Genomic DNA, 23,457 nt, shown 5'->3' with positions numbered 1-23,457 from the left:
CAAATGATATAAAGCAGTTCATGCAGGAAAATCCCCCACTGACTTAGCCAGCTGCTCAATCTCTCCCGGTGTCAATGCCCACAGTAAATGTTCCCAAGCGTCGGAGTCGACCCGTGCACAGGGGGTACCTGGAGTTACGAAGCAACCTCTTCGGCTGTCAAACAAGACCTCTGTGCGCCTCCTTCAATGTACCGTCCCCTCCTGGGTACTCTTCCTCGATCAGCTGGTCGGCGTCTGACGAAACCGGTGAATCTCTCAGCTGGCCGCACCTCTTTGGATCGTTCTGGAGGTGAGTACTGGCAAGTGCAAATGCTGTTAGTAATACGGTTATGCTGCAAAGAACTTCTGTGCTTGCTCGATCCCCAGATGCACAACTTTGTAAATATTTAAGCAGCACCAGTAGACTTTTGCAGTTTAAAACGGCTTTATTATTTCTGTAAGATAAATTGTATCTTTTAGAATTGTAGTGTGTTGCTAGTTGCAAACGCCAAGAGATACAAATTATAACCTGGCAATATGCTTCAAGCGTTTTGCTAAGAGTGAACTCACAGGAAATGCTGCTAGACAAATATGATTCTATTCAGACAAACAAGTGTGCAAGTCTGATAAATTCACAGAGGCAAATATGGATAGCTAGATCAAAAATAGAGTTCTTTAGCATAAGATTAATTGTTAATATAAAGACTGAGTAAGTACGGTTGATAATATGAACTAGAAACAACTTGAGAGAATCTGATTAGCAGAGTTATACTTGCGGTACCCTGTGCTTGGCTTTCCCTTGCAGCATGGAACGCTGTAATGGCGGAGTGAGACTGGAGTTCTTCCTGAGAGCTGAGTGGCTAGTTGCAGTACTGGTCAGGCTGAGAGATTGTTCTGTAGCTTCCGTAAGGAAGGTGAGTTGATGTCCTAGCGAAGCAGGTGAATGAATCAGCTGCAGCTGGAGATGTGAGAAAATCCTCTGTAATACTGTGGTGGAGCTGCACTTTAGGAGAGAGACTGACAGGCAATCTATGAAATGGATTCAGATGGCTGTGCAGATTAAGTGTCTTTAGTAGAAAGCAGCAATTAGTTAGAAAGTTCCTTTTTGAGGGTTAAATTCAAATAAGCAAAAGTTCAATATCACTCAGTTTGAGATGATAGCAGGAGTGACTTGATTTCTGTGAAGTATTCCAATCAGAACAAACAAAATAATCAAGCAAAGTAGATCTCAGGAAGTGAGGTTTTATAGGCAGGTGAAAACGTGGAAGTGGAATGTCTTAAAGGGACATTACAGATCCCCCCCCCTCAAAGCATCCGCTCCGAGGATGCAGGCTTAGCAGGATAACGCCTATGGAAAGCATCCAAGAGACGGGTAGCATGAACATGAGACCTGGGTACCCAGGAATCCTCCTCAGGACCGTAGCCCTTCCAACGGAGGAGGTACTCCAAATGACCACGGTACATACGGGAGTCGAGTATAGAATCCAACTCAAATTCGTCATGGTCATCCAAGTGAATGGGCGGAGGTGGTTCTTTCGGCCTGCCCCTAAAGGTGCTGGATGTATATGGTTTCAGCAAAGACACATGAAACGTGGGATGCACCTTGTATCTAGGTGGCAGTTGTAGGGTCACAGAGGTTGGATTGAGTATCTTCTTTATAGGAAAGGGGCCAATATATTGGTTAGCCAACTTCCTTGAAGGAACAGATAATTTCAGATATTTCATGGATAGCCATACCAAATCACCTAATTTGTAATTCGGACTATCTTTGTGTCTTAAATCGTAGTAATGTTTCTGCGAGGCTTTGGCAACCTGTAGATGTTCCTTTAGTAAGATAAGAGAGTCCTGGAGATTGATGAGAAATCAAGTCACTCCTGCTATCATCTCAAACTGAGTGATATTGAACTTTTGCTTATTTGAATTTAACCCTCAAAAAGGAACTTTCTAACTAATTGCTGCTTTCTACTAAAGACACTTACAGGCCCATTTATCAAAGGGCTTGCGGACCTGATCCGACACTGCGGATCAGGTCCGCAAGACCTCGCTAAATGCGGAGAGCAATACGCTCTCCGCATTTAACATTGCACCAGCAGCTCACAAGAGCTGCTGGTGCAACGCCGCCCCCTGCTGACTCGCGGCCAATCGGCCGCCAGCAGGGAGCTGTCAATCAACCCGATCGTATTCGATCGGGTTGATGTCTGGCGATTCCTGTCCGCCTGTTCAGAGCAGGCGGACAGGGTTATGGAGCAGCGGTCTTTAGACCGCTGCTTCATAAGTTGTGTTTCTGGCGAGTCTGAAGACTCGCCAGAAACACGGCCCTTCAAGCTCCATACGGAGCTTGATAAATGGGCCTGCAAATCTGCACAGCCATCTGAATCCATTTCATAGATTGCCTGTCAGTCTCTCTCCTAAAGTGCAGCTCCACCACAGTATTACAGAGGATTTTCTCACATCTCCAGCTGCAGCTGATTCATTCACCTGCTTCGCTAGGACATCAACTCACCTTCCTTCCGGAAGCTACAGAACAATCTCTCAGCCTGACCAGTACTGCAACTAGCCACTCAGCTCTCAGGAAGAACTCCAGTCTCACTCCGCCATTACAGCGTTCCATGCTGCAAGGGAAAGCCAAGCACAGGGTACCGCAAGTATAACTCTGCTAATCAGATTCTCTCAAGTTGTTTCTAGTTCATATTATCAACCGTACTTACTCAGTCTTTATATTAACAATTAATCTTATGCTAAAGAACTCTATTTTTGATCTAGCTATCCATATTTGCCTCTGTGAATTTATCAGACTTGCACACTTGTTTGTCTGAATAGAATCATATTTGTCTAGCAGCATTTCCTGTGAGTTCACTCTTAGCAAAACGCTTGAAGCATATTGCCAGGTTATAATTTGTATCTCTTGGCGTTTGCAACTAGCAACACACTACAATTCTAAAAGATACAATTTATCTTACATAATAATCAAGCCATAAAAATAAATATGGACTCCCAAGCCATAAAAACAGAGTTTGAAACCTTAAACCAAAAAGTTGATTATTTGGCAAGAGCGCTCACACTTACAAGCTGAGAACACTGCTTTAAAAATTGTTTATAAGGAAATAATAACTCCTAGAAATCTAGACCCTCCTGAACCACACATTAACCCTCCTGCACTCTTTTCAGGAAAGAGGTCAGATTTCAGAGACTTCAAAAATTCTTGTTTGCTGCTTTTTTCTATGAAACCCCGCACCTATCATACAGAAAAAATAAAGGTGTGTACTGTTATTTCATACTTAACAGGGGAACCCAGGACCTGGGCTAACCGTTTTTTTTAATCCAGTGATGAGATTTTGAATTCACTTGATGCATTTTTTTCCTTAATGGCATCACTTTATGAAGATGCCAACACACAAATAAATGCAGAAACCAAACTTAGATCTCTCAGACAGGGAAAACGTCCTGTTGAGGATTATGTCACAGAATACCAGATGTGGGCCACAGATACATTGTGGAACGACATCACATTAAGAAATCAATTCAGGCTTGGGCTTAATGACATCTTAAAAGATGAAATCTCCAGAGTAGAGATGCCTGAGACCCTAACAGGACTTATTAAGCTGGCAATCACCTTAGACCGCAGGTTAAGGGAACGCCGCACTGAGAGACTGACTTCTGACTCCTCATTTAATTGAAATATATTTTTATTAATCACACTCTTCCAACAATGACATCAAACAGGCGAAAGAAAAAATACAGATTTTCAATCATTAGAAAACATCAGGTCCTAGGGAACCAAATCACATTTCAAAGAGGAATGTCCTTCAATAGAATTTCAGATTTCAACAAGTCTCTTTTTAACTTGAGGTTTATTCCAGTGAGATCAGTCCCTTTCATTTTGTACGTTCTGCATTACATTTTCAGGCAAGAGTGTGTTATTTAGACATAAACACATGGTCCCTCAAAAATTTTCTAAGCAGTGCCCATCATGTATTATCTATTTGGGGAACATGTAGTATGTAGGAGGCATGATCTTCAAAGATTCCCAGCCTCATTAACAATAACTCAAAACTAAAACTATGTAAACATGAAAAACAATAATCAATGCATGGATCAAACTTATACCTTAATATTTAAGCGTTGTATTTTGTGTTAACATTTCAAAGAATTGGTTTCTCATCTTATCTTGCTCCTAAAGGTAGTAACTAACTCAGTTCCTCACCTCCTCTTCTCCTCCCCCACACCCTGTCTCTCTCCCCTCTCCATTCCATCTCCCCTTCAGCTACCCTATAAGTCAGATTATTATCCCCCTCCAGCATCCAATAAAACCAGACTTTCTGGAATTGGGCCTCCGTATCTTGGATCTGTGCAGCAGATTCATACATTGAGTATACCAACTTAATTCTAGCTATCACTTCTGACCACGACGGTACCTCCGTCTTCCAGTATTTAGCGATCACTATTCTGGTCGTGGTGCACAGTATTCTAATGAACGTATTAATGTATTTATTCAAACTAGGGATACGTTCATGCAATAAAGCCTGAGCCGGGGTGAGATCAATCTGTTCACCCAACACCCTTCCCAGTAGGGAAGACAGTTCTTGCCATACTCTACATACCTTGGGGCATCCCCACCACATGTGTAGATATGATCCTACCTCTTTGCACCCTCTGTAACAATATTTAGAGCTCTCTTTTCCCATATGGGCTGTCTTAGTTGGGGTAAGGTACCATCTGAAAGATGTTTTTAATGCATTTTCTCTTAGATCGGCACTAATGAGGCCCTTACAGGTTTGGTGCAACATTTCTTGCCATTCGTCTCTTTCTAACTCTTTACCTATATCTGCTTCCCATTTTGCCATTAATGTTGTCTTAGAGTCACTTTTAGAGTCTTGGATTGAAATGTATAGTCTAGAAATTGCCCTCTTAGGTCGAGCAGTTGCTGCGCAAAGGTGTTCAAGCTCAGATTGTCTGATGTGTGTCGGGGATTTATCTACGTATGTACGTACGGCTGATACTACTTGGAGGTATAAGAACCATGGTAATGGAAGAGGTTCAAGTTTCTGTTGGAGCTGTGTAAAGGTCAGCAAATTGCCCTGGGAGTACATGTCGGCTACCCTATATAACCCTTTATTTTCCCATTTTTTAATGTGAAATTTAAATTCTTCGTTAACAATGAATTTCAAGGGTCGAATCTTTGTGTGTGAGGGAAGAATTCCCTCCATGGTCCGTGTGGGTGGCCAATGTCGTCTAGAAAGTAATGTGGTCTTATTCTGGTATATGGGATGCCCATAAGTTAGGCTTTTAGACCAAAGGATGCCATCTGGAGTCTCCTGTCCCACCATCTCTGCTTCTAAGAGAGGCCATATCACATCCTCCTGTCTCCTACTCAAGAGGGAGTCCTGGGTCAGTCTTGCCGCTCTATAGTAATCAAGTAGATTGGGGACCCCTATCCCTCCCAGTTGTCTATGTCTGTTTAAGATAGTGTGAGGAATTCTCGGGTGCTTATTGTCTCTTAGGAAGCTATGTATGTCTCTCTGAAGGTTAGCAATGTCTGTAATGTTAATCCTGATCGGGAGTACCCTAAATAAGTATAATATTCTAGGTAGAGTCGTCATTTTTATCGCGGATAGTCTCCCATACCACGAAAAACCCATTTTCTTCCATTTTCTCAAATCAGATCTAATCGCTTTAAGCAAAGGGGTATAGTTTGCTTCATATAGCTTCGAGGAATGTGACATCAACTTTATGCCTAAATATTTCAACCCATCTAGAGCCCAATTGAAGTCAAAGTTTGCTTCTATCAATTTGATAGTATGCTTAGGAATAGAAAGGGGTAGCGCCTCACACTTATCTATATTTATTTTATATCCCGATATTTTAGAAAATTGCTGTGTGACAGACCCTTCAGTCAGGACTGAAAGTGTTAACTTTATTTTCTAACCACAAGTGGCTGGCTCCAGCTACAATCTAATTAATGCTTAGCATTCTATTGTTTGATCACCCCCAGAGAGAAACGCCTAAGTGATAAGGAGAGTCAAGAGTGTCCTGTGGTTGAAGTGTTTAAGTAATATAATCCTATTGTATCATGTCAAGGGCGCTTCTCCCTTTTATCTAATGTACAACATTCTTTCAACCCCCATCTGAGGGGGGGTCAAAAACCTGTATAAATCTGTGTGCTGCCTTCAAATAAAGTAGTCATTCTGTTTTAAACCTGAAACTGGCTGGGTTGTGAATTGCTGATTGTCTATGCAGGACATTGTTCATCTGGGGTTAACCCTTGGTACACAGTTGGTACCGTAACATTGGTGGCAAGCGACGGGATTGATCCTACAGCCAGAAGGACAGCTACAGGAGACACCATTCCGTGGATTTACAAGTTGGGGGCAACGCATGTCCCAGTACAGCGACCCTAAAAGCAACAGAATGGAACCAGCGGTGTTATATGAGGAGGAGGACCTGGATGGCCGGGATGCATTAAGGAAAGGCATCTGGTACCAGGCCCTGGATAATGTACAATACCAGCAGGGTAAGAGTCTCCCCAGTGAAGAGCAGCGGTTGCAGAAGCAAGTGGCCCTGCGGATGCCCTTCCTGGGAGAGCAGCCCCTGGAGGAATGGGTGAAGGCACTAGAGCACCGGGTATGGCAGGAGCTATGGCTGGAGGATGCCTACCAGGCGCTCTGGTGGTATATGGCACAGTATATACCCTGGACAGCTGAGCATGACAAACCAGAGGGAGAGGAGTTTGATGGTCCTGGCTTGTTATGGGAGTCCTTTGCAGAGCCTGACTTTGGGAGCCCTGCGCAGACCAGACTTCAGGACATTTTCTATGAGAGGGAGGCTAGGCATGACTGGGCTGACCCCCATGAAGTAGAGCCAGACCTGGCTCACTTAGCAGCCCTGGAGTGGGAACTGGAGCAGGACTACCGAGATCTCTTCCACTCCATTGGGAAGGCTCAGCAGGACAGCAAGGTGAAAGACCCAGATCCAGACCCATTCAGCTGGGAAGATATTGTGGAGATTTACTGGGAAGGACCCCAGGTGGCCGGTGGAGATAGGACCGAGGTCTCTCCACCGGTCCTGCAGGGAATTGGGAGCCCAGACTCCATTCCCCAGCGGCAGGCTGAGTTACAGGGGGCAGAGACAGTTGGTCCTGTCCCCCAGCAGCAGAGGAATATACAGGGAATTGGGAGCCCAGACTCCATTCCCCAGCGGCAGGCTGCGTTACAAGGGGTAGGGACAGTTGGTCCTGTCCCCCAGCAACAGGGCTGTTTAGCCAAAGGGGAGATGATCGGTCTCCCCCTCCAGCAACCAGGCTCCCACCAGGCTACTTCCATGGTAGTGCTGGCACCCGGGCAGAGTACAGCTGGTCTCTGCCCACCTCGCAACCCACCAATTCAGCGTGCCAGTCCCCCACACAGCTGTGGTGAGGCACCTGGACATGGACAAGTTTTCAGGTGTAGTAACCATTTATTGTGGGTGGGCTGTACTACTAATTGTGTTTTATGGGTGGGTTGCTGGACTAACCAGGGCACTGACCGACAGGAGGTCAGATACCCTGTTAGTCTGTTTGGAAAAGGGGAGAGATGTGACGAAACCAATCTCGCCACTGTACATTGGAGGGCCTGTTATAGAACATTCTTTGGGCTGGAGGTACATGGGCTTAAGGATACCCAGAGACTGCATGGAAATATGGAATTTTATATGCTGAACACCCCATGTACTTTCATAACTCTGTCTTATGTCTATGTCACCCTGTATCCATAAATACAGGATGGGTACAGGGTGTGAGTGCACCTTTTGGGAGCAATTGTGACTCTATAAGCCAAGTGGGCATAAAAGACTTTATAGCTAATAAGAACTGTTCCTATATTCTGTAATAAGATGTATTCTATGTATGTTTCAGATCTGATTGTGTCTCAGGAGTCTGTCTGGGTAAACTGATTGTGTCCTTGTGTGATTATGTTAACTAGACTGCCCAACATCAGATTGTCTGAGTAAACGTTCTTCCCTAGTTAATTAACTTAATATGTTAATCTGTTTTACCTGTGAATAGACAATTGTTAGAGGTTTGATGCATTGTTCATATGTTTGCTTTACTGTTAAACCCATGGCCTCTGTAACCTGAAGCCAGGGTGTATAAATCTGTGTGCTGCCTTCAAATAAAGTAGTCATTCTGTTTTAAACCTGAAACTGGCTGGGTTGTGAATTGCTGATTGTCTATGCAGGACATTGTTCATCTGGGGTTAACCCTTGGTACACAGTTGGTACCGTAACATTGGTGGCAAGCGACGGAATGAACCTTATCGCCCAGAAGAGCAACTACACAAGCCAGTAACCTCAGGAAGAGGGGGATTATTACAATACTGACTAAGATGGAAAGAGTACCAGGGACAGAAGGAACCAATGGGCCCAGCATATCAGACAGAACCCCTGAAGAAGCAAGCTTTGATCGGGCGGTTAAAATAAGACTGGCATATTATGGCCCCAACCCATCTGCCGAAATTATCGACCGGGTCATAGCAGCTGTTGAGGCCAACCTACTTCGCCAAAGCGGCGCTGCAGCAGCCCAAGTCACAGCAACCCCAGTGGAAAAGGGAAAAGTAAATTTTGCAGCTTTTAAAAACTTCCTGGAAACAGAAGGAGAGATTGATGGGTACCTTGCAGATTTTGAGAGGCAATGTGCACTACACAAGGTACCCGCAGAGGACTGGGTCACGATGTTATCCGGAAAATTATCCGGCCGGGCCAGTGAGGCTTTTCGGGCCATTCCAGATGAGGAAGTCGGGGATTATAATACTGTGAAAAAGGCTCTGCTCTCCAGGTATGCGGTTACACCGGAGGCATACCGGAGGCGGTTCAGAGACACTGTTAAATTGGCTGGTGATTCCTACCTTGAGTGGGCATGTAAGGTGCACCGCACAGCAGCTCACTGGATAGCGGGGTGCCAAGCCGTATCTGGGGAAGAGGTGCTGCAGCTATTCCTGTTGGAACATTGCTTCGACAAGTTACCCGCAGGAGTTCGAGAGTGGGTTCGGGACCGTAAACCCTCCACCCTGCATGAAGCGGCTCGCTTGGCAGATGAGTATACGGATGCCCGCAAACTGGACACTGCTACCACTAAGCCCCCTGCCAGAGTGGAGTACAGACCCCCAGTCACCCCAGCACCTGCCAGTTACCAACCCCCAGCGCACCGCTATACCACACGGTCTCGGGCCACGAACTACCCTCAGAGAGCCTGGTTCAATTCGCGGGGCTACTCACAACCGATTCGGTGCTTTGGATGTAAGCAACTAGGGCACAAAAGACCAGAGTGTCCCCTAAATGCAGCGAACCAAGCACAGTCCTGGAGAAGACCCGCCGGCGGAATCCCACGTAACCCTCAGCCTGCGGCCCGCTACGTAGAGGCGCAAGAATGCTGGGGCATCCTACATGAGGCAGACCTTGTGCAAGCTGCCCACCGGAATAACCGGCAACTGGTTAAAGTGAATGGGAAGGAGGTCAGTGGTCTACGGGATACTGGTGCTACCATGACCTTGCTTCGAAAGAACTTGGTGTCTGAGAAACAGCACACAGGAGACACTGTGGCTGTGAGGGTAGCAGGGGGCACTGTGTTCCGCCTGCCTGTTGCCAGGGTGCATTTGGATTGGGGAGGGGGCGCTAGACCTGTGAATGTGGGGGTCATGAAGGATTTACCAGCTGATGTTCTCCTTGGAAATACCTTGGTCCCCCTTGTTTCTGCCTATGCTCCCATGGGTCCCGCTGATGTTAACCCTGTGACTACCCGTGCTCAGATCCGTGCAGCAGAGACTGACCCCCCTGCTGCTAAGCCCCAGGACGCTGAGCTCAGTAAATCTCTATCCGCTATTGATATGTGGGAGTCACGTTACAATGCGCTGATGAAGGAGAAGAGTCACGTAGAGGATAAAATGGTCACGTTAAATAATCATGTAACAGTGCTAGCGGGAGAGAAGAGGAGTGCAGAGGAAAAAGCACGTTTAGAACAGGAATCTCTGCTAGACAAGCTGCACCGACAGACTGCAGAAAACACCAGCTTGAGAGTGGAACATGAAACATTAAGGACAAACTTAGTGACACTGGAGGAGAAGCTGACGCTGGCTCATAGGGAGGTGCAGCAACTCAAGGGCACCCTATGTCAGTATGAAGGGATTGTGGATACCTATAAAGAGCAGGTACAAAAACCACGTAAAGAAGCCGATGATATTTTGAAGGACTGTTTAGCCCTAGTCGGGGCACTGAAGAGGTTGAACCCTTATTTATACAGACAGGGATTCTCTCTCATAACGGGAATACAGATGGATTGTCCCAGCAAACTGACATGCCTACCACCCCTTAGTCCGGTCATCCCCAGGTTGACCCGCAAAAGGGTCAAGCCGGGTCTGCCGGAGTGTTCCACAAGGGGGGAGCTATGTGACAGACCCTTCAGTCAGGACTGAAAGTGTTAACTTTATTTTCTAACCACAAGCGGCAGGCTCCAGCTACAATCTAATTAATGCTTAGCATTCTATTGTTTGATCACCCCCAGAGAGAAACGCCTAAGTGATAAGGAGAGTCAAGAGTGTCCTGTGGTTGAAGTGTTTAAGTAATATAATCCTATTGTATCATGTCAAGGGCGCTTCTCCCTTTTATCTAATGTACAACATTCTTTCAACCCCCATCTGAGGGGGGGTCAAAAACCTGTATAAATCTGTGTGCTGCCTTCAAATAAAGTAGTCATTCTGTTTTAAACCTGAAACTGGCTGGGTTGTGAATTGCTGATTGTCTATGCAGGACATTGTTCATCTGGGGTTAACCCTTGGTACACAGTTGGTACCGTAACATGCTGTATTGCTTGATATACATATGGTAATGAGTGCAGAGGTTTAGAGATAGTCAGCAACACATCGTCCGCAAATAGGGTAATTTTATGGTGGAATCTTCCAATCTCTAGGCCGAATATATCAGGACAATTGCGTATATATGCCGCCAATGGTTCAATGCATATGGCAAAGATTAGAGGTGAGAGTGGGCAACCTTGTCTGGTGCCATTGAGTATTGGGAAGGTTTCTGATTGGTGTCCTATCGCCCGAACAAATGCTGTAGGCTTTGAGTATAACCCCTGAACCGCCTTCATGAAGTTGCCTTCAAATCCCATGTGTGACAAAAGACTCAGCATGTATTTCCAGTCAACCCTGTCAAATGCCTTCTCCGCATCCAGTGATAGGACCAGAGAAGGCATTTTTCTGTCTCGCAATAAGTCTATTATCGATACCATTCTACGGATATTATCCGGGGCTTCCCTATCTTTTATGAATCCCACTTGGTCAGGGTGGATAATACCCGGTAGGATATGTTTGAGTCGGTTGGCCAGGATTTTTGTCACGATCTTAACATCTTGATTGATAAGGGAGATAGGCCTGTAGCTGCTACATAATTTAGAGTTTTTCCCCTGTTTTGGTATTACCACAATTTTGGCTCTAAGGAGTTCTTCTGGTATCGGTCTCCCTTCCATAATATGATTTGCAAATGTTATCAAGTGTGGCACCAGGACTTCCCTAAACGCCTTATAGTACTCCCCCGGGAATCCATCAGGTCCCGGGGCTTTGCCAGGTCTAAGGTCTTTTATAGCCGCTATCACCTCAGCTCTTGTGATCTCAGCATTAAGATTAATTCTATCTCCTTCAGTTATCACTGGCAAGCCTGCCCTATCCATAAAGGAGTTAAAAGCCTCTTTCGTCTCTGGGTTATGCTGCACTTTCGTGCCATCATATAATGTCTGGTAAAATTTGGCAAACGTGTCAACAATGTCCTGTGGATGAGTCGTGGTCTGGCCTGTCGGTGTCTGAATGCATGGAATAGAAAGAGATTGGTAGTTGTCTCTAAGTTTTTTTGCTAGATATTTGTCGGGTTTGTTGGCAAAGATAAAATAGTTCGTCTTTAGTCTATGTGCAGCTTTTATGGAGTGCCCATTCAGCAGAGATTGTAGAGTTTGCTTTTTTTCAACTAGCTTGGTGAGTGTGGCTCCAGAGTGGTTTGACTTGTGTAGCTTTTCTAATGTGGCAATTTCTGTGTTTAGTTGATTAATAAGGTCGTTGTACTTTTTGTTATGTAATGCCTTTTCTTTAATTAGGATCCCTCTTATCACCGCCTTATGGGCCACCCAGGGTATAGCAGTGTTTGCTGTAGTCCCAACATTAATTTTCCAATATTCTTGTAGGCTATGTAAAATTCTGCTCTTAACGGGCGGGTGTTTAGTGCTAGTCGCATCGTATGTCCATGTCCTAGTTCTCTTAGGGTCTGCTAAGTCTCCTAGAGTGAGCACTGACAGAGAGTGATCTGACCAGACACATGGGTGAATATCTAATGAATGTATTGCTGGTTGCAGTATCTGGCTAGTAAATACGTAGTCTATTTTTGAATAGCTGTCGTGTGGTACTGAATAAAATGTAGTGTCTCCTAGCCCACCATGTCGTGTTTGCCATGTGTCCTGTAGTGTGTGTTGAGCTAAGGTGTCTAGAATATTCTTAGCAAAACTCCTCTGTCTCTGTTTTTTCTTAGACTGTTGGGTAATTGTTTGCTTAGTCAGTGATTGTAGGTCAATGTTAAAATCCCCCGCCAATATTATTCTTAGTCTAGACCAGTCAGTTAGCAGATTTGAAATAACAGTAAAAAATTTATCTTGTTGTTCATTTGGGGCATATATGTTGCATAGTAGAATTTCTACACCCCCCAAACACCCAAACACTAAAAGATATCTACCTTCCTTATCAGATATAGTCTCTCTATGTGTAAAGGGTATTGAGGAGTGTATAAGGATAGAAACCCCTCTCTTTTTGGAATCTAAGGCAGAGTGATATTGCTTTGAGTAATCTCTTGCCCAGTACTTGGGGATAGTATCTTTTAGGAAATGAGTCTCCTGAAGAAAAATAACATTAGCTTTAAGTCGTCTATATTGTGACATGGCCGTCCTCCTTTTAACATCGGTGTTTAGTCCTCTCGCATTATGCGAGATCAAAACTATCTTAGGAATAAGCATCACAATTTGTGCACCCACATTTCCTCTCCATCCCTCCCTTGACATCAGGGACCCCAGACAGCAGATCTCCCACCGAGCTCCGGTATCTAAGTTTGTAGCCTGAAAGTAAAAGCTTGTTAATTTCCCTCTTCCTACTCTGTCTCTCTAATTGTCTCTTCCTTTTCCTATAACCTTGTAGAGCATTTCCGCAAGATGAGCTAAGTAAAGTTATACAACATGGTATGCATTGAAATATTAGTGGTATAAACAAACAAATACAATAACACAACATTAAAAAACAATTAAACAATTGAATGGGAATATATCGAAACCAGCACATAAAACCTGTACTGTGCAAGTCCGACATGGAATTTCAACTTTGCATCACCTGCATCCGATGAAGAGTCCCAGACCCATCTTGTGAGTCTGATTTGTAGTCGGCCACTCGGCCGTTTTCAGCAACCCCTAAGTTTGAGGGGAGGCCCCAGAATACAAGAGAGAAAAAAAAAAGGGAATAGTCCTTCTTGTCCGTGGCCCTCACGTATTGCTTGGACGTCTCATGTTTTGGGTTTCTTTTTGTTAGTCACCTTTTTCCATTTTGGTCTTTGGGGTTTCGCCTTTAGCGACAATACAGCAGAAGAGGTAGATGTCGAATCCTCCCCCAAGATGACCGGTGGTTCCAAGTCCAGGGACTTGCAGATTTCTGGGATCTCCTCAGTGGCTTTAATAGTAAGCATTTTGCCATTTCGCATCACTTGCAGCGCAAAGGGGAAGCCCCATCTGTAAGGGATATTATTTTTCCTTAGGAGAAGAGTGAGAGGTTTCAGTGCGTATCTTTTCTGTAGTGTTTTAATGCAAAGGTCCTGGAAAAACTGGATAATATTGCCCTGGAACTTGAATGTGGGGTTGCTTCTGGCAGCCAGTAGAATCTTTTCTCTATCAGGGAACCGTAAGAGCTTAACAATAACGTCTCTTGGTGGTTGCTCTGGTTTGGGTTTTGCTTTAAGGGCTCTGTGTGCTCTTTCTATTGGGCACTCAGAGTCCATCGGCCCTCCCAGTATAGCATGAAATAATTGCTGGAGATAACTGTGTAGATCTTCTGCTCCGATTGATTCAGGGATACCTTTGAGCCTGATGTTGGAGCGTCTGCTCCGGTTTTCCAAATCTTCAATTTTTTCTTCTAGATCTTGTATGTGTTGGCCGTGTGAGTCAAGAGTTTGGGAGACCGTTGTGATTTCCTCCCCCATTTCCTCTGTGGCTGTTTCTAAGGAGTCTACTCGGGTGCCCAGCTCTAGTATCTCTGTTTTAATGTCCGTAAGACTATTAGTGACTGTAGTTTGAAAGCTATCCATCTTCTCCCACAGTTTCTCAAAATTAGAAGCTATATCTTGTTTGGATACCAGGCCCTGCAAGTTTGCTTTAGTTGCGGGGGTTAGATCTGTAATTTCCTCTTCATTTTCTGAATCCGTGTCTTCCTCAATTTCCGCCTGGGCAGCTTCTTGAGTTTTGGAGATCTTAGAGGCTTTGAAGAAGGTATCTACTGATAAGGATTTTAGGCTTTTGTCTCCTTTGGCTCCTTTTCTTGTAGCCATAATGTGAGTGTTGATAGATCAGCTATTCTTTGTTGCTTTTGATTTTGTGGCCGTTAAGTACCCAGCAGGTGTTTCTAACTGTCCCTTTTCCCTCTTTAGAGAGATTTCAATTCATCTAGACTTCCGCTGGGTATTATTGTATGCTTTATCACTACTGCACCCTCTCTATTGCTCTTCATTCCCTGCAGATATGGTTAGTAGGTTATGGACGCCTCGCCTTTCATGGTTTGTGTGAGCATCTCTGCAAACTTATTTTCTTTTTAGTAGAAATGAGTGAAAGGCGATGGTATCACAGGTGATGCAATAATGAGTATAGAGTTAGCTGTAGTCATCCATATCAGACTGTTCCAGCACAGTGTATCTCAGGCAGCTACATCCTCTTTGTCACCTACTCCTAGGTTTTTGCTAAGCACTTTTAGCTGTTAGAGATTGATCTTAGCTGCCTTTATCAGGTAAAGAATAGAAAGGTTCTGGATTCTCAAGGATGGATAATTAAGTACAGTTCTCTGTAAGATGCCACAAGCAGAGGTCTGCAGCAATCTGTATTAGACCTTAATTTCTTAGTTCTGCCTTTAAGTTAGCTCTTGTAGTGAGTAGGGAGTGATTTGTGTAATTAGAGTTGTCAGGCTGATATTTTGAAAATATTCACTCTAAGTTAGGCAAGCTATATATGCTTGGTGCCTAGCCTACCTGTTTGATAGTAAGGTAGCATTTATATTATAAAGTCACAGTTCCCTGGCACAGCACCAGCATAGCATGCTCTGTTCAAGTAAGTTCATAGGGAAATAGTTCATACACTGGGAGCCTGCAGCAATGTCTGAAGCTGTCGCATATATTTTCTGCCAGGCAGTCAATATGTCTAAGGAGCCAGTATATTATTTATTTGCCGTGTGCACTGTATTTAACATGGGGTGGTGCATTGCAAAAATCTGAACAGTCCTGCCTTATATTAAAGCTCAGTGTTTAGGGCTGATGTGATGTAAGTGCCCTTACCTCTCCTTCTGTTACTGCTCCGGTGCAGTTTGTTCTGCAAGTGATGGCGAGATGCAGCTCCTCTAACCCAGGCCGCAAAATGGCGATTGTTCGCGACAAATCAGTGCTGGGAAGATGCGGCCTGTGAAAGTGAGTCCTGGATCCTCTGAGAAGCAGCGGTAGTCTGTGTGCGGGTTATCGCAGCTCCGGAACCCTAGATGGCCATCAGATCAGCCGCAAGGTGAGAAAATAGCCGCAAGGTGTCTGCCCAACTCCCGCTCTCTCCTAATCCCACTGTAGTGCCTCTGCTGCTGCGCCGGAGCGGAGCCCCGACCCTCCGGGCAGCAGTGCTAGATGTGTTGGCAAGTTAGGCTGTGGTCAGGCTGAGCAAGCAAGGTGGACAGTTGATCTCCGCTGTTCTTTCCTCTTAGAGCCGCCTGTGGGTTTGCACTATTGGAATGGCGGTGTGTCCGCTGCTGTGTTCTCTCCTGCAGTTCCTCTAATATAGCTCAGGCAGGTCGCCGGTCTCACCAAACATCCAGCCAGCAAAACCCACGATATAGAATTTAATGAGATGTCTTTGTTTTAAGAAGTTAAGCGTTTAATTTGCCTTTATTTACACCTATATTAGTTATCTGAGAGAGAGCTCCTTCTCAAGACGTCTCTCTTGTTCGGCAGTTGGCTCCGCCTCCCTGACTCCTCATTTAAAAGACCAACTGCTACCTATATCGACAGAAACACACCAGTAAGTGTCCCCATGGAGATTGGCATTATCAAGGCTCCCCTCACACCAGAGGAAAAAGCAAGGAGACGCACCTCTAACCTATGTCTTTATTGCGCTAGTAAAGATCATACAGTGGGTACTTGTCCCATTCTACAACGTACTAAGAAGGGTAAGCCATCCCATATCTATACTGTATCCCTGCAGAAACAGACTCATGCACTTACCGTTTTTTTATCTTTGCAGTGGGATCAACATCAGTTCAAGACTGAAGCTGTTATTGACTCTGGCGCATATGGTTGTTTTATGGATGCTTCCTTTGTCAGAAAAAATAAAATAATCAAGCAAAGTAGATCTCAGGAAGTGAGGTTTTATAGGCAGGTGAAAACGTGGAAGTGGAATGTCTTAAAGGGACATTACAATTTCAGATATATTGATCTTGAAACAAAACGATCTGTGGTGACAAAACAGTGCCTTAGGAATACACTCATTGAACGTAATGCTGACGCATTTCAGCCCTTCTGGCCGTAGTCGTAGCTCTACGACTACGGCCAGAAGGGCTGAAATGCATCAGCATTACGTTCATTGAGTGTATTCCTAAGGCACTGTTTTGTCACCACAGATCGCTTTGTTTCAAGATCAATATATCTGAAATAATAAAGCCGTTTTAAACTGCAAAAGTCTACTGGTGCTGCTTAAATATTTACAAAGTTAGGCCTAGATAAATGCCTACGGGGTGCACTTGAGACAGTTGCCTCCTATACCCTTTGGACTATGTGTCAGACTATTTATTAATCCTTTTTATGTCCTCCCTCCTTCTCTCTATAGGATGTCTCTCCCCATAATGCCCCCTCCCTTGGGTTTTTTTTTTGTTTTTATTTCTGTATATTTATTATTATTTAGAATGTACAGCTGTTCCTGATACAATGCACCTGGGGAGGGTTGACCTCAGGGTCTACAGCCCGAGAGACTTACTACTGCAGCGACAAACAGCGACTTCTTCTTTTGGCAAGGAGTGGGGTAAGACTGTCTTAATTGCTACTCTGTGGGGTCTTTATGTCATGTAGGTGGGGGGAAATGCGGGAGGGGAGGGATGTGATGTTTTTTGTTTCTGTTTATATCTCTCACTACTCCCACGAATAGTAACATATAGTATGTATCACTCTTCTGGGATCTATCTCATAGCTTTTAGCACTAGGTCCAGATAGGCTGCTCTAGCTTAAGCCATAGATTAGGCTGTCACTAACTAGAGGCCTACTGAAATCCTCATATAATGGGACGCACACATTAGGACCTGATCCGTGGTGACAGTGAGATATGGCGATAACACAGATCCCTTTTATTTTATACTTAGAGGAGTGGTAGGCACACATTCCAACGTTTCTGACACTTAATAGACCTCACCCGTTGGTGAGATGCATGCTAAGACTAGGTTTCATAATAGGTTACTTGACCCGGCCTGCTCAGGCCTTTGTTAGCTTTGATGGTTCCAGTTCTGGTGTTATTTGTTATATCAACCTTTAGGGTTACACTTACCTACAATGTTTTTCTTTTTTACTAAGTTTATATATCAATGGAAGAGAGTACTGGGGTTACTACTCCTGTGATTGCCTTTTTTTTTCAAATTTGACTCATAGTCACGTACTCTTGAGTTCTTTGAAATTGCTTGGGGTGTTGAGTTACTTTTACACACCTCACGTCTTTATCTCACTTCTACTCCTTTTTTCTACCTTTTCTACTTCTTTTACCCTTCGCCCACCCTTCCTTGCCCCATCTTTCCCTCCCTTGATACTCCCTCCTAGCCCTTCCCATACCCTGATCTTTCCGACATTAGTATGATGCAGACCACCCCACACTCACAGGCTAGGGATATGTCCCTAGACCTGATCACTGTCAATGTCAAAGGGTTCAATAGCCCGAGTAAACGCTCCATAATCACCAGGGACCTGCAGAATCTGGGTGGATATAATTTTTGTACAAGAAACTCATTTCTCTAGGCTTAAAAATCTCAAATGGTTTAATCATTATTACCCAATAGCTCATTTTGCATCTGGCCCTTCTAAAAAGAATGGAGTGGGCATCCTCTTTCGCTCCACTGTCCCTTTCAAAATGGATCAGTCATATAGTGATCCTAATGGTAGATACCTGATACTGACAGGGACTTTATTTGACAGGCCCCTAACCCTGGCCAATTTGTACTTTCCAAACACTGCCCAAGACCTTTTCTTTAAATCTATCTCTTTGAAACTACTGGAGGTCCAGAAGGGAACCCTTTATCTGGGGGGCGATTTCAATGTCTCTCTAAGCCCTGCACTAGACACCTCCGATGGCCTCTCCAGCACTCCTCACAGGGTGATTAAACATCTTATGGGGTCCCTTAACCCCTTAATGACCGGACCATTTTTCAATTTTCTTACCCTTAATGACAATGGCTATTTTTACATTTCTGCAGTGTTTGTGTTTAGCTGTAATTTCCGTCTTACTCATTTACTGTACCCACACATATTATATACCGTTTTTCTCGCCATTAAATGGACTTTCTAAGGATACCATTATTTTCATCATATCTTATAATTTCCTATAAAAAAAATATAAAATATGAGGAAAAAATTGAAAAAAAACAGAATTTATGCTTACCTGATAAATTACTTTCTCCAACGGTGTGTCCGGTCCACGGTGTCATCCATTACTTGTGGGATATTCTCCTCCCCCACAGGGAAAGGCAAGGAGAGCACACAGCAAGAGCTGTCCATATAGTCCCTCCCAGGCTCCGCCCCCCCAGTCATTTGACCGACGGTTAGGAGAAAAAAAGGAGAAACTATAGGGTGCCGTGGTGACTGTAGTGTATAGAGAAAGAAATTCTTCAAACCTGATTAAAAAACCAGGGCGGGCCGTGGACCGGACACACCGTTGGAGAAAGTAATTTATCAGGTAAGCATAAATTCTGTTTTCTCCAACATTGGTGTGTCCGGTCCACGGTGTCATCCATTACTTGTGGGAACCAATACCAAAGCTTTAGGACACGGATGAAGGGAGGGAGCAAATCAGGTTACCTAAACAGAAGGCACCACGGCTTGCAAAACCTTTCTCCCAAAAATAGCCTCCGAAGAAGCAAAAGTATCAAATTTGTAGAATTTGGACAAAGTGTGCAGAGAAGACCAGGTCGCTGCCTTACATATCTGATCAACAGAAGCCTCGTTCTTGAAGGCCCATGTGGAAGCCACAGCCCTAGTAGAGTGAGCTGTGATTCGTTCAGGAGGCTGCCGTCCTGCAGTCTCGTAAGCCAATCGTATGATGCTTTTCAGCCAAAAGGAAAGAGAGGTAGCAGTAGCTTTTTCGACCTCTCCTCTTGCCAGAATAAACGACAAACAGAGAAGACGTTTGTCTGAATTCCTTTGTTGCTTCTAAATAGAACTTTAAAGCACGGACTACATCTGAATTGTGTAACAAGCGTTCCTTCTTTGAAACTGGATTCGGACACAAAGAAGGCACAACTATTTCCTGGTTAATATTCTTGTTGGAAACAACCTTTGGAAGGAAACCAGGTTTAGTACGCAAAACAACCTTATCTGAATGGAACACCAGATAGGGCGGATTACACTGCAGAGCAGATAATTCAGAAACTCTTCTAGCAGAAGAAATAGCAACCAAAAACAGAACTTTCCAAGATAACAACTTGATATCTATGGAATGTAAGGGTTCAAACGGAACCCCTTGAAAAACTGAAAGAACCAAATTTAGACTCCAGGGAGGAGTCAAGGGTCTGTAAACAGGCTTGATCCTGACCAAAGCCTGAACAAAAGCTTGAACATCTGGCACAGCTGCCAGTCGTTTGTGTAACAAGACAGATAAAGCAGAAATCTGTCCTTTTAGAGAACTCGCTGATAATCCCTTATCCAAACCTTCTTGGAGAAAGGAAAGGATCCTAGGAATTTTAATCTTACTCCATGGGAATCCCTTGGATTCACATCAACAGATATATCTTTTCCATATTTTATGGTAATCTTTCTAGTCACAGGTTTTCTGGCTTGTACCAGAGTATCTATCACAGAATCCGAAAACCCACGCTTAGACAAAATCAAGCGTTCAATTTCCAAGCAGTCAGCTGGAGAGAAACTAGATTTGGATGTTCGAATGGACCTTGTACTAGAAGATCCTGTCTCAAAGGTAGCTTCCATGGTGGAGCCGATTACATATTCACCAGGTCTGCATACCAAGTCCTGCGTGGCCACGCAGGAGCTATCAAAATCACAGAGGCCTTCTCCTGTTTGATCCTGGCTACCAGCCTGGGAATGAGAGGGAACGGTGGAAACGCATAAGCTAGGTTGAAAGTCCAAGGCGCCACTAATGCATCCACTAGAGTCGCCTTGGGATCCCTGGATCTGGACCCGTAGCAAGGAACCTTGAAGTTCTGACGAGACGCCATCAGATCCATGTCTGAAATGCCCCATAATTGGGTCAACTGGGCAAACACCTCCGGGTGGAGTTCCCACTCCCCCGGATGAAAGGTCTGACGACTCAGATAATCCGCCTCCCAGTTTTCCACTCCTGGGATGTGGATCGCAAACAGGTGGCAGGAGTGATCCTCTGCCCATTTGATGATCTTGGTCACCTCTCTCATCGCCAGGGAACTCCTTGTTCCCCCCTGATGGTTGTAGTAAGCAACAGTCGTCATGTTGTCTGATTGGAATCTTATGAATCTGGCCTTTGCTAGTTGAGGCCAAGCCCGGAGAGCATTGAATATCGCTCTCAGTTCCAGAATGTTTATCGGTAGAAGAGACTCTTCCCGAGACCATAGACCCTAAGCTTTCAGGGAATCCCAGACCGCGCCCCAGCCTAATAGACTGGCGTCGGTCGTGACAATGACCCACTCTGGTCTGCGGAAGCTCATTCCCTGGGACAGGTGATCCTGGGTCAGCCACCAACGGAGTGAGTCTCTGGTCTTCTGATCTACTTGAATCACTGGAGACAAGTCTGTATAGTCCCCATTCCACTGTTTGAGCATGCACAGTTGTAATGGTCTTAGATGAATTCGCACAAAAGGAACTATGTCCATTGCTGCAACCAAAAAACCCTACTACTTCCATGCACTGAGCTATGGAAGGCCGTAGAACAGAGTGAAGAAATTGAAAAGCGTTTAGAAGCTTTGACTCTCTGACATCTGTCAGGAAAATCTTCATTTCTAAAGAATCTATTATTGTTCCCAAGAAAGGGACTCTTGTTGACGGAGACGGGGAACTTTTTTCTATGTTCACCTACCACCCGTGAGATCTGAGAAAGGCTAGAACAATGTCTGTGTGAGCCTTTGTCTTTGAAAGAGACGACGCTTGAATTAGGATGTCGTCCAAGTAAGGTGCCACTGCAATGCCCCTGGGTCTTAGAACCGCTAGAAGGGACCCAAGCACCTTTGTGAAAATCCTTGGAGCAGTGGCTAGTCCGAATGGGAGAGCCACATCCAGAAAGGCGAAGCTTAGGAACTGATGATGATCTTTGTGGATAGGAATATGCAGATACGCATCCTTTAGATCCACGGTAGTCATAAATTGATCCTCCTGGATTGTAGGTAAAATCGTTCGAATAGTTTCCATTTTGAACGATGGCACTCTGAGAAATTTGTTTAGAATTTTTAAATCCAGAATTGGTCTGAAAGTTCCCTCTTTTTTTGGGAACTACAAACAGATTTGAGTAAAACCCCTGACCTTGTTCCACAGTTGGAACTGGGTGTATCACTCCCATCTTTAACAGGTCTTCTACACAATGTAAGAATGCCTGTCTCTTTACTTGGTTTGAAGATAAGTGAGACATGTGGAACCTTCCCCTTGGGGGTAGTTCCTTGAATTCTAGAAGATAACCCTGAGAGACTATTTCTAGTGCCCAGGGATCCTGAACATCTCTTGCCCAAGCCTGAGCAAAGAGAGAGAGTCTGCCCCCTACTAGATCCGGTTCCGGATCGGGGGCTACCTCTTCATGCTGTCTTGGTAGCAGCAGCAGGCTTCTTGGCCTGTTTACCCTTGTTCCAGCCTTGCATTGATTTCCAAGCTGGTTTAGTCTGGGAAGCGTTACCCTCTTGTCTAGAGGCTGCTGAGTTGGAAGCCGGTCTGTTCCTGAAATTGCGAAAGGAACGAAAATTGGACTTATTCCTAGCCAGAGCGCTCTGCGCGCCACAATTGTAAACCCTGAATTTTTTGCCGCTAACCTCGCTAACTGCAAAGCGGCGTCTAAAATAAAGGAATTAGCTAACTTAAGTGCGTAAATTCTATCCATGACTTCCTCATACGGAGTCTCCCTACTGAGCGACTTTTCCAGTTCCTCGAACCAGAACCATGCCGCTGTAGTGACAGGAATAATGCACGAAATAGGTTGAAGGAGGTAACCTTGCTGTACAAAAATCTTTTTAAGCAAACCCTCCAATTTTTTATCCATAGGATCTTTGAAAGCACAATTGTCCTCAATAGGAATGGTCGTGCGCTTGGCTAGAGTAGAAAACTCCCCCTCGACCTTAGGGACTGTTTGCCATGTGTCCTTCCTGGGGTCGACCATAGGGAACAATTTCTTAAATATAGGAGGAGGGACAAAAGGTATGCCTGGCTTCTCCCACTCCTTATTCACTATTTCCGCCACCCGTTTAGGTATCGGAAAAGCATCAGGGTGCACCGGGACCTCAAGGAACTGTCGATCTTGCACAATTTTTCTGGGTTGACCAGATTGTCACAATCATCCAGAGTAGATAGCACCTCCTTAAGTAATGCGCGGAGATGCTCTAATTTAAATTTAAATGTCACAACATCAGGTTCTGCCTGCTGAGAAATTCTTCCTGTATCAGAAATTTCCTCATCTGACAAACCCTCCCTCACTGCCACTTCAGATTGGTGTGAGGGTATGACAGAAAAATTATCATCAGCGCCCTCCTGCTCTACAGTGTTTAAAACAGAGCAATCGCGCTTTCTCTGAAATGCTGGCATTTTGGATAAAATATTAGCTATGGAGTTATCCATTACTGCCGTCAATTACTGTATAGTAACAAGCATTGGCGCGCTATAAGTACTAGGGGTCGCCTGCGCGGGCATAACTGGTATAGACACAGAAGGAGATGATGTAGAACTATGTCTACTTCCTTCATCTGAGGAATCATCCTGGGCAACTTTACAATTTGTGACAGTACTGTCCTTACTTTGTTTGGACGCTATGGCACAATT

At 44.6% G+C, this 23,457-nt stretch overlaps 1 protein-coding gene across 1 annotated transcript in view; it reads right to left on the bottom strand.

Moving 5' to 3' along the window:
- LOC128661262 (uncharacterized) overlaps window positions 1–23,457 on the bottom strand; it is a 279,582-nt gene that overhangs the window by 45,009 nt on the left and 211,116 nt on the right. Inside the window, exons 5-6 of the mRNA XM_053715535.1 lie at window positions 13,564–14,557; window positions 11,282–12,520 (exon numbers count right to left, since the gene is read on the bottom strand). Of these exons, the coding sequence (XP_053571510.1) occupies window positions 11,282–12,520; window positions 13,564–14,557 (2,233 nt within the window). The remainder of the gene's footprint in view (window positions 1–11,281; window positions 12,521–13,563; window positions 14,558–23,457) is intronic.

The sequence above is a fragment of the Bombina bombina genome, chromosome 5 (genome assembly GCF_027579735.1).
Source record: "Bombina bombina isolate aBomBom1 chromosome 5, aBomBom1.pri, whole genome shotgun sequence".
NCBI classification, from domain to species: Eukaryota; Metazoa; Chordata; class Amphibia; order Anura; family Bombinatoridae; genus Bombina; species Bombina bombina.
The sequence above is the reverse complement of the archived record's forward strand: the minus strand, read 5'-3'. Positions and strand labels throughout refer to the sequence as shown.